Raw genomic sequence first — 12,301 nt, forward strand, 5'->3', positions numbered from 1 at the left:
TGGCCTCAAAGCAGGTGCTTATTTTTGAATTTCTGGTTAGGAGGCAAGTTTTGATTGCATAAAAACACAGTGTAATGCCAGACAGAGCCTTTTGTGGGCTGCCAGTCCACATAGGGACTATCAAATAATCAATTATAGCTCTTACTGGCACCCCAAGAACTTTTTTCATGCTTGTGTTGCTCCTACTTTTTCCATGTGAATGTGGTTCAGGGGTATAAAAGGCTGGGGATCCCTGCTCCAAGCTTATTTGCTAAAGGTTAACCAAGAGCTATTCCTTGTTACTGTTAACATAAAATCACTCAAGCTAACGCTAACATTACCAAATAGACCCTTTACCTGGTAAAAACCATAAAGGTTATGAAGGTCCCTGTGTTCCCAGCCTTTGTAATGCACAGCATTTTTTGGCATGGTCATCTCTGGGGAATCGAACACTGATGGTTCATTCATGTCATTCCAAACAAAGAGGACCTCAGTAGAATCCTGGGAAAGAGAAGAACTGGGAGTTATATGGTCAAAATGTTTTCAGCTATTCTGCAAGCACCATTGGGTACAAAAATAAAAGATACAAAATGAATATAGATAGCAAATGAAAAGATACAACATGTATATATAATCACTTAAATGGTTCAATCTGACACTCACTTTATAGGAATCAAGTGCATACTGAGCTGAGTACCAGTCTTGTACAGCAGGATTTGTAAAGTCCAAGTAACATGATGTGCCTGGGCCAGATAAGAGCAAAGAGGTTTAGTAATACCCATCATTGTACCAAAAAAACTTATCCTTGCTCTCTGTGCAGAAATTAACCAGCACCTATAAAGTTAACCTTTTTACATTATTAGTGAGTGTACTGCTTATGCAAGCTTGTAATTAGCCAAGCAGTAAAAATAGCTACATGTTTACTCATAGAATAAAGAAGGTAATATAAGCGCAAGAATCAATTTAGGCTGACGTGTTATATGGATATCTATGTTGTATTTATAGCCCTGCCGATCAGGGGAAAGCAAATCAAGCAGTCATTCATTGGAATGAATAACTTCTTTCATAATTTTAGAAACAGACAGACAGAAGTCTGATATCTGCCAAGGAATCTGAGTATACTAGAACAAAAAGATATCTAAAATACTAAATGTAAAGGTTTGCTGTTGCAGTGCATGTATATGTCTGTACATGTTCAGGAGTGATATGGACCTTTCTGCAATCTGAGGAGCAGGAGACCAGAAAGCCTAGTTGCCTCCTTATACCTATGCAGTTCTGTCTGGAAGCTTGTCTCCTAAAAGAAAATGCTGCTTTTCCTGTATAACGATGAACTTTGAGCTGATAATTAGTGGAGCACTTGTATTAGCAATTTGAAAACTGACCCTATTATTGTTGCCTTATGTGTTGCTGTATTAGCATTCTAATTATCTGCCATGGAGCCCCTGACTGTTGTACCCCCCATTTACCCCACTGCCCTGTCTTCATCAGTTGCACTTTAATGGGGCTGCACTGAGTGTTTTGCCCCCTGTACCACCCTGCCCTGTCTTTATCAGTTGCACTTCAAGGAGAGACATAAAGAAAGAAAGCTAAGATCTGACCTGGCCAGCAGTTGCCTTCAAAGTCTTGTCCACCTCTGTCCTTGACAAAGTAGCCTCTGGCCTTGGCTTCAGAATAAAGGCTATAGTCTGGATCTACCTTAATATGAGGATCCGAAATGACAACCAGCTATTAAAAGGAAAAAAAAGTGAGCTTCACATGAGAAGAAACCGATTAAAAATGTGGTGCCGTTATTTAAAAAGGGATCCCGTTCTAAGCCTGAAAACTATAGGCCTGTTAGTCTGACATCAGTAGTAGGAAAACTTTTGGAAGGGGTAATAAGGGATAGGGTACTTGAATACATTGCAGTTCACAATACTATTAGTTTGTGCCAGCATGGTTTTATGCGTAACAGATCTTGCCAGACTAATTTAGTCGCCTTTTATGAGGAGGTGAGCAGGAACCTTGATGCTGGAATGGCAGTTGATGTCATCTACTTGGACTTTGCTAAAGCGTTTGATACAGTACCTCACAGAAGGTTAATGATCAAATTAAGGAATATTGGCCTAGAACATAATATTTGTAATTGGATAGAGAACTGGCTGAAGGATAGAGTACAAAGAGTGGTTGTAAATGGAACATTTTCTAATTGGACCAGTGTGGTTAGTGGAGTACCGCAGGGGTCAGTCCTTGGGCCTTTGCTTTTTAACTTGTTTATTAATGACCTGGAGGTGGGCATAGACAGTACTGTTTCTATTTTTGCTGATGACACTAAATTGTGCAAAACTATAAGTTCCATGCAGGATGCTGCTGCTTTGCAGAGCGATTTGACAAAATTAGATAACTGGGCAGCAAACTGGAAAATGAGGTTCAATGTTGATAAGTGCAAAGTTATGCACTTTGGTAGAAATAATATAAACGCAAACTATCTACTGAATGGTAGTGTGTTGGGGGTTTCCTTAATGGAGAAGGATCTAGGGGTTTTTGTTGATAACAAGTTGTCTAATGCCAGGCAGTGTCATTCTGTGGCTACTAAAGCAAATTAAGTGCTGTCTTGTATAAAAAAGGGCATTGACTCAAGGGATGAGAACATAATTTTGCCCCTTTATAGGTCCCTGGTAAGGCCTCACCTTGAGTATGCGGTGCAGTTTTGGGCTCCAGTCCTTAAGAAGGATATTAATGAGCTGGAGACGTGCAACTAAACTGGTTAAGGGGATGGAAGATTTAAGCTATGAGGTTAGACTGTCGAGGTTGGGGTTGTTTTCTCTGGAAAAGAGGCGCTTGCGAGGGGACATGATTACTCTGTACAAGTACATTAGAGGGGATTATAGGCAGTTGGGGGATGTTCTTTTTTCCCATAAAAACAATCAACGCACCAGAGGTCACCCCTTTAGATTAGAGGAAAGGAGCTTCCATTTGAAGCAGCGTAGGTGGTTTTTCACGGTGAGGGCAGTGAGGTTATGGAATGCCCTTCCTAGAGATGTGGTAATGGCAGATTCTGTTAATGCCTTTAAGAGGGGCCTGGATGAGTTCTTGATCAATCAGAATATCCAAGGCTATTGTGATACTAATATCTACAGTTAGTACTAGTGGTTGTATTTATAGTTTATGTATGTGAGTGTATAGATTGGTAGGTGTGGGTTGTGTGTGCTGGGTTTACTTGGATGGGTTGAACTTGATGGACACTGGTCTTTTTTCAACCCTATGTAACTATGTAACTATGTAAAAAGGATTTAAAAATCTTACTGCAAAAATTACTCCATTAAGATAAGTAAAATCACCAAGTCAAGAGATTTAAAGGTGATTATTTCATATAAATGGATTGCAGTGATATGTGTTTCTAAATGGTTCGCCTGTTAACATCTAGTGGCCATTGAGGCTATTGCAATGAGATTACAGAAGAAATATACAGACTCACCAAGGCAAACACATATTTGCCCCCCAGGCCACTCTGCTGCTTCCAAAAAGGACTGGTGCATTTTGGGCAGCAGCCAGCATTTTCAAGGATGCTGGCCACAAAACTATTTCAAGCAGACTTTTGCTCTGGCATAGGACAAGCCAGCTGTCCCATATAATCTATTACAAAAATGTACTACTGCACTGTGGCCCTCTATCACATATGTGGGAATCATTGTCTGATACAAATCTGCTCTATTACAGTCCTATGTAGCAATTAAATATTTTTCTTCTTTCTTAGTCTAACTGTACCAGAATAAAATGTAAAATACCAAATTTGTGTGGCTTAGCATTTAGACTAATTTCATAAACTTCCAATTATCTATCCATATGCAAAATAAAGGAAAATAGCTACTTACAAAATTGAAAATTCCAACACTTTTTCCTACCTTGCGTTTCTTCTGTTTCAGCTTCTCCTGCATCCTCGTTGGATTACAGAATTTTTCACGATCCCAGGTAAAGTACCTCTTTCCATCTGTGTGCTCAATGTCCAACCAGATGACATCATAAGGGATATTGTTTAGATCAAAGCCCAAGTCCACTGCTTCCACGTCTGCTTCATCCTCATAGTTCCACCGGCACTGGTGGTAACCCAAGGAAAACAGAGGTGGTAAGGACTGGAAACCTGCCAATACAAAGCATTATATTTTTGTCAATTACAGGTTCTGTACAGGTTACTGGAGAACCAGCAGAAATCAAGACACTGTAAAAGGCAAGTGAAGCCCTTGGGTGTTTAATATTATTTCAGTGCCAAGGTCCTACAAAGCAACATGTATATATCTGACGGATAATAAGAAATTGTGGCCTAATAACCTGTGAGATTTGCATACTGTCTGAACACGTCTTGTGGTGAAGGTCCCATTAACAGGAACAAATCCACAATGCCACTTTCAGACATCCACCTCACTTCTGTCTGTGGGATGGCCCGCTGCTTGCGTGTATCTGGGACAGATCTGGACAAAGAAGGCTGAGGAAAGAATGTTTGTGAATAAAATATTTAAAAAAAGAGGCAGCCTAGCAATATTTATACATTTACATTCGTACATATTTGCACAGTTTGCTTCAGTTCTTATGACACATCAGCATCTAGCATTTACAGGTCTGCTATTTACAAGCATAGTTGCTATGGGGTATTAGACATCAAACAAGTTTTGTGCCTGTTATTAGATTAACGCAAAAGTAAATTAAAGGAGAAGGAAAGTTACAATTACTGGGGAGTGCCAAATGTTAGGAACCCCCCAGTGACTGTAATCCGTTACCTGATACCCTGGGCCGGTGCTCCTATTAGGAGAAAACTGCAACCAAGCAATCCTCCTCCTTCCCTTTTCTGTCTTCAGAATCCCGGGGCCAACGCTGTAGAATGAAAAACCTGACATTTTTGTTTAAGTTTGGTTTTTCACTCTACTGCACATGCGCAAAGGAAGAAAAAAGATAGCTTAGTTGCAGGTACCCCGAGTTGGTGCGTTTTTCTGCTAATAGAAGCACTGGCCCGGGTATCAGGTAAGTGATTGCAATCACTGGGGGGTGCCTAACATTTTGGCACCCTCTAGTGATTAGACCTTTCCTTCTCCTTTAAGAACAACTAAGACAAACAGAGTGTTCTATTATTCTAATTCAAAATCTTGGGTTAAAAAAAATGGGTTTCTACCTCCATTTTTGTCACAATGAGAATATGCAGGGTGCTCTAGTTCAGCAGCTGGAAAGCCATATGTTAGAAAACCCTATTGTACGAATACGCTAATATTATTCTAAGCTTGACTAAAGGTGGCCATGCATGGGCAGATTCAAGCTGCCGATTCGAGTCCTTTAGACTGATTTGCCAGCTCATTTGCCCAAGTATGGGGCACTCCGATGGGCCTCCGCGATTTATATCTGGCCAAAAATCGGCCAGGTGTAGATCGGGCATGATTGATTATCCCGTCAGATCAGGGACTGCATTGGCTCCTATCCCTGTCATTGAAATTCTAGGTCCAAATAATCGATTTAGCCTGATATTGGCCACCTTAGGTGGGCATATCAGGAATAGAGCAAAGACAGTCTGCATACAAAGTAAAAAATAAAAGAACAAAACAATGCTATCTGGTGGTTGAAAAAGGAACTGCAGTGAAAGTGCTCTACCTAATTTGTTACCAGTCCCTTTGTTGCTTTGCTTCTAACATTGAGAGATGCCAGGAAGTCATTTTCACTTAAAACTATAAAATTATTCTACCTGTATATCAGATGATGCCTAAAGGGAAACAGAATAACCTAATTTTACCATTCTAGCACTGATGGTAAAAACCCAATCACATATATGAAGGAAGGACCCATTTGGTTTATCCCGTTCTATCTTGCATCTCACCTGCGGGGCAGCCCTGGTATTAATTTCTACCAGGGTCTCTGAAGCATTGAGCCAGAATAGCCCACATGTCTGCGTGGGTTTGTGTGCTAGAAGCAGTGGCACAGATCCGTATGTTCCCATCTTATCATAGGTTTTGTATGCAAACACATCTAAGTTGTACAGCCGGTATGCGTCATTGTGCCTAGGGCCAGAACAGAGAAAGTGCTTTATTCCTAAGTGTTTGCACTTGTCATTTTTTGTGTCATCAAAAGAACAAAGAGCATTTCAATGCATTGTAGTCACTGGAACAGAAAGGACAGGAGTGCCCGCTGTTAACAGGAAAAGTAGGCTCCCAAGTAGATATCAACCAAAAATTTTAACTGAAATAAAGAGGGAACACCTACACACAAATAAAGTGTCCTATGTCTGGTGTTAGCATAGCCTGCAGGTTGAGAAACAAGTCACCTTCAAGCCCTGTCCATTAGTTTCAACCCCAACTGAAGCAGTTTAGGAATAGGCCAGCTTACTCTGTATTTTTGAGTCTGTGTGTATCAGCATGTTCTGGCAAACCATACACATATTCAAATCCATGTAGTGAAACATCCAGGCCAACAGAAGCTGGACCTTTAAGGAAAGAAGAAAGATAATGATGCCACAGACATTTCATTAAAAAATAATATAGGAAATGACTTGCTAAATATCACAAGAAATGCATTACCGCTAGCCTTAATGTCCACAAATTCCCCAAAGGTTTCACTCCAAAGTCCATACTCATCCTGGCAAAACAAATAAAGGAAGGTTATCACATGGGAATTCAAAATATCTTTCAGCCATAACACAAATGCTGTTAAGTGAAGGTAAATCTATTTAACAATCAGGTTACGTGATAGTTTGCATCAAAGGATCTCTTGTGTGGTGCCACCTTTGCTTAAAGGGCCAGTATATTCCTTTGTTCAACCTGAGTTCAGGGCATATGCTGAATATACTTTTTAACCATTGATTTAATTAGAATAAATCTGTAGCTTTTGTTATTTCACTTTGTGAAACTAAAAGTGATGTAATTTTACATCTTCCTTCATTTTACCCAGTTTACCCATTTTATCCAGTTTCCAGTTCTGTCTGTATAATGACACCATTCTTATTTGTAAGCCTGATGCAGGTAGAGACTGTTGAGTCCATTAACTAATTTTTTTAAACAGTATCCCTCTTCATTACAAATTTTTGCTGTTGCTTCTGTGTTTTCTCTCTGTCCAAATTTTACATTACAGCTGTCTGTTGTGACAAAACCATGGCATTTTTCATAGACTTTAAAAAAACTATGCCTGCCATTTTGTCTCAATGACTTTCGTTTATGCTATCAAGGATAAGGCAATTTTGACTGCGGTGGTCCACGCATTGATACCTATATACTAACACAAGTGTCTGTCATAAGCAGTAAATTTTAATTTCCCATTTAAGTAAATAGGAAGTGCCTGCCAAAACAGAAGAGTATTTTGAGCAGTGCAGTCGTCAGGAAAAAACACAATACTGCAAACAGCCTTTTTGGCATCAGCAATTTCAACTTTAAAATCTTCATATGCCATTGCCCTTTAGGCACATAACAGAATGCACTATAGGGGTGGTTCACCTTTAAGTTAATTTTTAGTATGTTTTAGAACTTTTCAATAAATCTTTTTCTTCTCTTTCCAGCTTTCAAATTGGGGTCACTGACCTCAACAGCCAAAAACTATTGCTCTGTGAGACTACATTTTTACTGTTATTGCTACTTTTTATTAATTATCTTTCTATTCAGTCTCTCTCTCCTATTTATATTCCAATTTCTCATTGAAACCACTGCCTGGTTGCTAAGGTAATTTGAACCCTAGCAACCAGATAACTGCTAATATTCCAAACTGGAGAGCTGCTAAAACAAAAACAGCTAAATAATTCAAAAACCGCAGAAAATAGAAAGACCAAATGAGTATTGTGTTGGTGAACAACCCCTTTAAAGAACACATTATGTTTTTTTTACCTTAGTCACTTCACTGTCACTCTCTAAAGTCGCACTGAAAGAAAGAAAGGAGTTAATCAGATATTAAAAGTAAACCTCCTGCTGTAAATTCCCATGAGAGAGCTTTAGGAAACACTTGTTTTTTGAGTAAATTATAAAGTTTGCACTGATAGTTTTATGGGCCGTGGTAGATGAAGCGTATCAGAACTGCATGGAATTCTTCCCACTGATGAAACAATTTGGCCTTTAAAAGGGCAATTAGCATATGTTTATTTGGTGCCTTTCTCTGTGGTGCTTTACTTGAGTTTGGTGATTAAGAACTGCTAAGCCTCCAGTACAGCCTCCCTAGAATAAATGGGCTCTGTTCCCTTGCAGTGCAACACATAAAAAAGTGAGTATACACGTGTGGGTGGCAGCTTATGCACAATTAAGTGTTTCTGAATAGCAGTCAAACATCCCTAGTTACTCATTGTTATAAAAATGCCATAACCTTTTTTCCAGATGGATATCTTTTCTGTTAAGTTCAGGACTCTCTAATTAACTGATCACTGTTAAATATTGCCTCTTAAAGGCAAGATCTAAAACAGAACATTTTCCTTTTCGCAAAATATGTTGATACCTCTGCAGACATCTTGTAAGCTACTGAGAGTAATGGTCGCACAATTGGTTGTGGTCCTCTATAACTCATAACAAAGATATAGCTGTATGAAAATATTGCTGAATTGGCAAATTAGTCATTGTTCCATCTAGAGTAGAAAGTAGGGGTCCACCAAAACCTCATCCTAATCCAGCTCCAAATTGGGCTTGCAGGAGTAGCTCTTTCCCCTTATTTAACCCTAAACAGCTATCAGGCTGGGCCCCTCTCTAGGGAACCAGGCTTAGAATTTGGGAACCACCTCCCTAAAGACTACTAAACTACCACCAACTAAAACATAATTTATATATATTATTATTATTATTACATATGTGTGCCAAACAGAACATCACCTGCTTTCTAAAAAAAAATCACAAATAAGGCATTTGGTTTTCACTCTGATTCTTATAAAAACACAATTTACCATTTTATTCATTACAAAGATAAAGATGGGTAATAGTGTCTACTTGGCTTAAAGTATTAAACCCTAAAAATGAATATGGCTAAAAATGCCATATTTTGTATATTAAACTTGCTGCACCAGCCTAAAGGTTCAGCATCTCTGTAGTAGTAATGATTCAGGCCTTCAAACTTGTCACAAGGGGTCACCATCTTGGATTTTGTTGGACGTATCAGTGCCATTCACATGCTTAATGTGCTCAGGGCAGCTGGTAGCTAGCAAAAACATAAAGTACTGGCTTATGCTATACTGCAGTTTTAATAACCACCTGTTACTTATATGTTGAACCTAGGACCCAGCTCTCATACAGCTTTGAAAATCCCTGGCCAAAGTGACTAAGGACAGTTAGAAAGCTGGGTTATTTAACCTTTAAACAGGAGAATGTGGGCAACATGAACTCTTAACTGTCATACCAAGCTCTCCTACCTTTTTGATTGTGGGGATACCAGACTCTCAAAATACAGCAATCCCTGGGAATTAAGACTAAGCAGAAGCTTGTCATCTGCAGTTACTGAGACAGAAAATGGCTGAGCTGTGATGTGTAGCTTGTAAGGGCCATTTGGATTCTCCAGAACGATGCAACCAGATTCCCGCTGGGACACATTTAGCCTGAGAGGATAAACCATAATGATAATCACTGCATAGCAATGGAGACATTTACTAGCTGAACTGAAATTTTAAGAGGCAATTCTCAAACCAGTTTTAGTGAAAATGAAAAGGATACAGTGCATTAACAGCAAGAGGGGATATTGAGTACATATACTAAAGAGAGTACATCGCCCCATTTATGTAGCTTATTTTAATATCATGCTGAAACACTGTTTTTAGCTAACAGATATCAGTTCTTAGTGCAGGTGTGAGTCAAGGATACTCTATTGTGTAAACAGATCTCTCCTTCTCTGCATTATTACACTTACATTTAATGGGGCAGTATATCTTTAATTTAACCTTTAGTATGTGTGCCCTATTCATAGAAACATTTCATTTGGTATATATTTTTTTTTATTTCTTATATATTGTGAATTATTTGCCTTCCTCTTCCTCCTCATTCTAGCTCTGAAATTGGGGCAGCTGACCCCTGCAGCCATAAAACTTTTGTTCTGTGAGGCTACAATTTTATTGTTATTGCTACTTTTTATTACTTTTCTCATGCTTCTGTTCAGGCTCTTTCCTATTCATCTTCCAGTTTCACATTCAAACCACTGTCTGGTTTCTAGGTTAAGTTGGACCCTAGCAACTACAGAAACTACTAGAAAATATACAAAAAAATAAATAATCAATTCACAAAAGAATAAATAATGAAGACAAGTTTCAAATTGTCTCAGGACATCTGCCCAATAGTAAAAGTTAGATCAAGGTTTAACTACCGCTTTAACACATGCTGCTTGACTTGGGAGTTGTTTAGAACAGGATAATGTTTTGTGCAGCATTTATTACAGTACAATGCAGTGTTTTTATTTTATTGGCTTTAATTCTCATTTACAAGTCTTCATGCCACTTTGCCATCATGTCTCTAATTTAATACTTGACTTTATAGCTAATTTGCAGCTCGATTTTCTAGCAACTGCTAATTAAAGTGATACTGATATCCCAATATTGTACCCACGCCCTCACAAATCTCAGCTGAGTGGATCTTAGTGCAAAACTGCTGGAATTTTACAACACTCCATCACAGTCAGCTGTAGTATGCAAGTAAACAGTAGCCCTAGCTATTAGTATGTTCTACAATAACCCAAAAATATGGAGAGAGACTACTTTGCTTATTATCAGCGCTGACATAATTATATTATATTCCCCTGTGCATCTACTCCTTTAAAAAAGCATTAGCAGTTCTTTCCAACTCAGCATGCCTATAAGTGATATTACTGGCTTATTAAAAAGTTGCAAGGACAGACACACAATATTATCAAAATCTCCATTAGATAAAAATCAGGTACTTAAAAAGTACCATTTAATTCCAGTCAATGCTGCTTAGATCTGATGGAGCAGTTTCACCATTTACCATAGTTTTCTGGTTTGAAATAATGCATTTTCCCTAAACTTCTGTTAATATAGCACAAAATCAGACTAGACGTGAACTTAGCACAACCCAAAATTTTGGCTGGAAAAAGCTACAGGGACTATCCAGATAATACATTGGTGCTACAAAAGTGTGTGTTTTGTACAGACCCTCACCCTCCCTACCTGGGAAATTAAATAATCAATTGAACACAGCTTTCCCCCATCTGCAACTTCAACTATTTTGAGCAGTATTGCAACTACACTTACATACACATGTGCACATGCAATTTCACATATAATTAACTTGGGAATTAAATGCATTGTCCAATTAATAGAATAAAACTGGTAACATGCAAATGAACCTTTCAGCGGCCAGATCTTTTACTATCACATCAGGAACCTCATATCTTGGCTTCAGTGGAGATATCTCATTGATCTTGAGCCTGAAAATGCCTTTGCAAGATATGATTTGCACCTGAAGAGGAACCTGAAAGAGAGAGTGAACTCTGTAATCACTTTCTTACCATGCTTATAAAAGCACATCACCAGGGTAATAAAGAGCTGAAAACATGGTTTGTCCCTGGCAATTATAGACAGGCATCACTGCAACATGAATAAGCCCCACTGACACAGTTACCCCTACAACTCTGTCCTTTGGTGGCCTTCAGCTCAGCCACACCCCCAGACCTGGCAATAGACATGGAGGTGGGGTCGGTATTTTACTGTCCGAGCACTGCTCATTCCAGCCCATTGCTCAAATACCATCCCTCGCCTTCCACTCTTTTGAAGTCCATGCAGTTAGGATCTACTCCCCATTTTCTTTACAGGTTGCAGTGATCTACCGCCCTCCAGGAGCTACTTCTAAATTTCTAGATGATTTTTCAGCCTGGCTCCAATCCTTCCTGTCTTTTGACATCCCTGCCATAATTATGGGTGACTTCAATATCCACATTGACACCAAAAGGTCACATACCTCCAAGCTCCTTAATCTTACCTCCTCCTATGAGCTCAAACAATGGGTCTTAGAACCTACCATCAGGACGGCCATACCCTTGACCTCATCTTTTCTTGCCTCTACTCTCTAACTAACCTTTTAAACTCTCCTTTCCCTCTCTCTGATCACCATCTCCTTACACTCACACTCTCTCTCTCGCACACCACTCTTCCTCCTCCAAATCCTACCGCCAGACGAAAGAACCTTCATCACATTAATCTACAACACTTTTCATCAACTCTACAGCCTGTGCTCTGCTCTATCTCTTCATTCACTGACCCTGAACCTGCTGCATCTTTCTACAACCACACAATCACCACTGTCTTGGACAACTTTGCTCCCCTCTCCTTGCACCACCCACATCGCACCAACAGACAACCCTGGCACACTAAGCACACAAAACAACTCCAAAGGCAGTACCGCAGGTTTGA

At 39.3% G+C, this 12,301-nt stretch overlaps 1 protein-coding gene across 3 annotated transcripts in view; it reads right to left on the reverse strand.

Moving 5' to 3' along the window:
• ganc (glucosidase, alpha; neutral C) overlaps window positions 1–12,301 on the reverse strand; it is a 47,981-nt gene that overhangs the window by 25,721 nt on the left and 9,959 nt on the right. For all 3 annotated transcript variants that reach the window (XM_031906886.1, NM_001113833.1, XM_012967957.2), the window contains 11 exon segments: window positions 11,239–11,363; window positions 9,302–9,484; window positions 7,803–7,836; window positions 6,510–6,567; window positions 6,319–6,415; window positions 5,813–5,993; window positions 4,285–4,438; window positions 3,861–4,096; window positions 1,578–1,704; window positions 643–722; window positions 337–480 (listed from right to left, as the gene is read on the reverse strand). In XM_031906886.1, coding sequence (XP_031762746.1) covers window positions 337–480; window positions 643–722; window positions 1,578–1,704; window positions 3,861–4,096; window positions 4,285–4,438; window positions 5,813–5,993; window positions 6,319–6,415; window positions 6,510–6,567; window positions 7,803–7,836; window positions 9,302–9,484; window positions 11,239–11,363 — 1,419 coding nt within the window.

This window comes from Xenopus tropicalis, chromosome 8 (assembly GCF_000004195.4).
Source record: "Xenopus tropicalis strain Nigerian chromosome 8, UCB_Xtro_10.0, whole genome shotgun sequence".
Lineage (NCBI taxonomy): Eukaryota > Metazoa > Chordata > Amphibia > Anura > Pipidae > Xenopus > Xenopus tropicalis.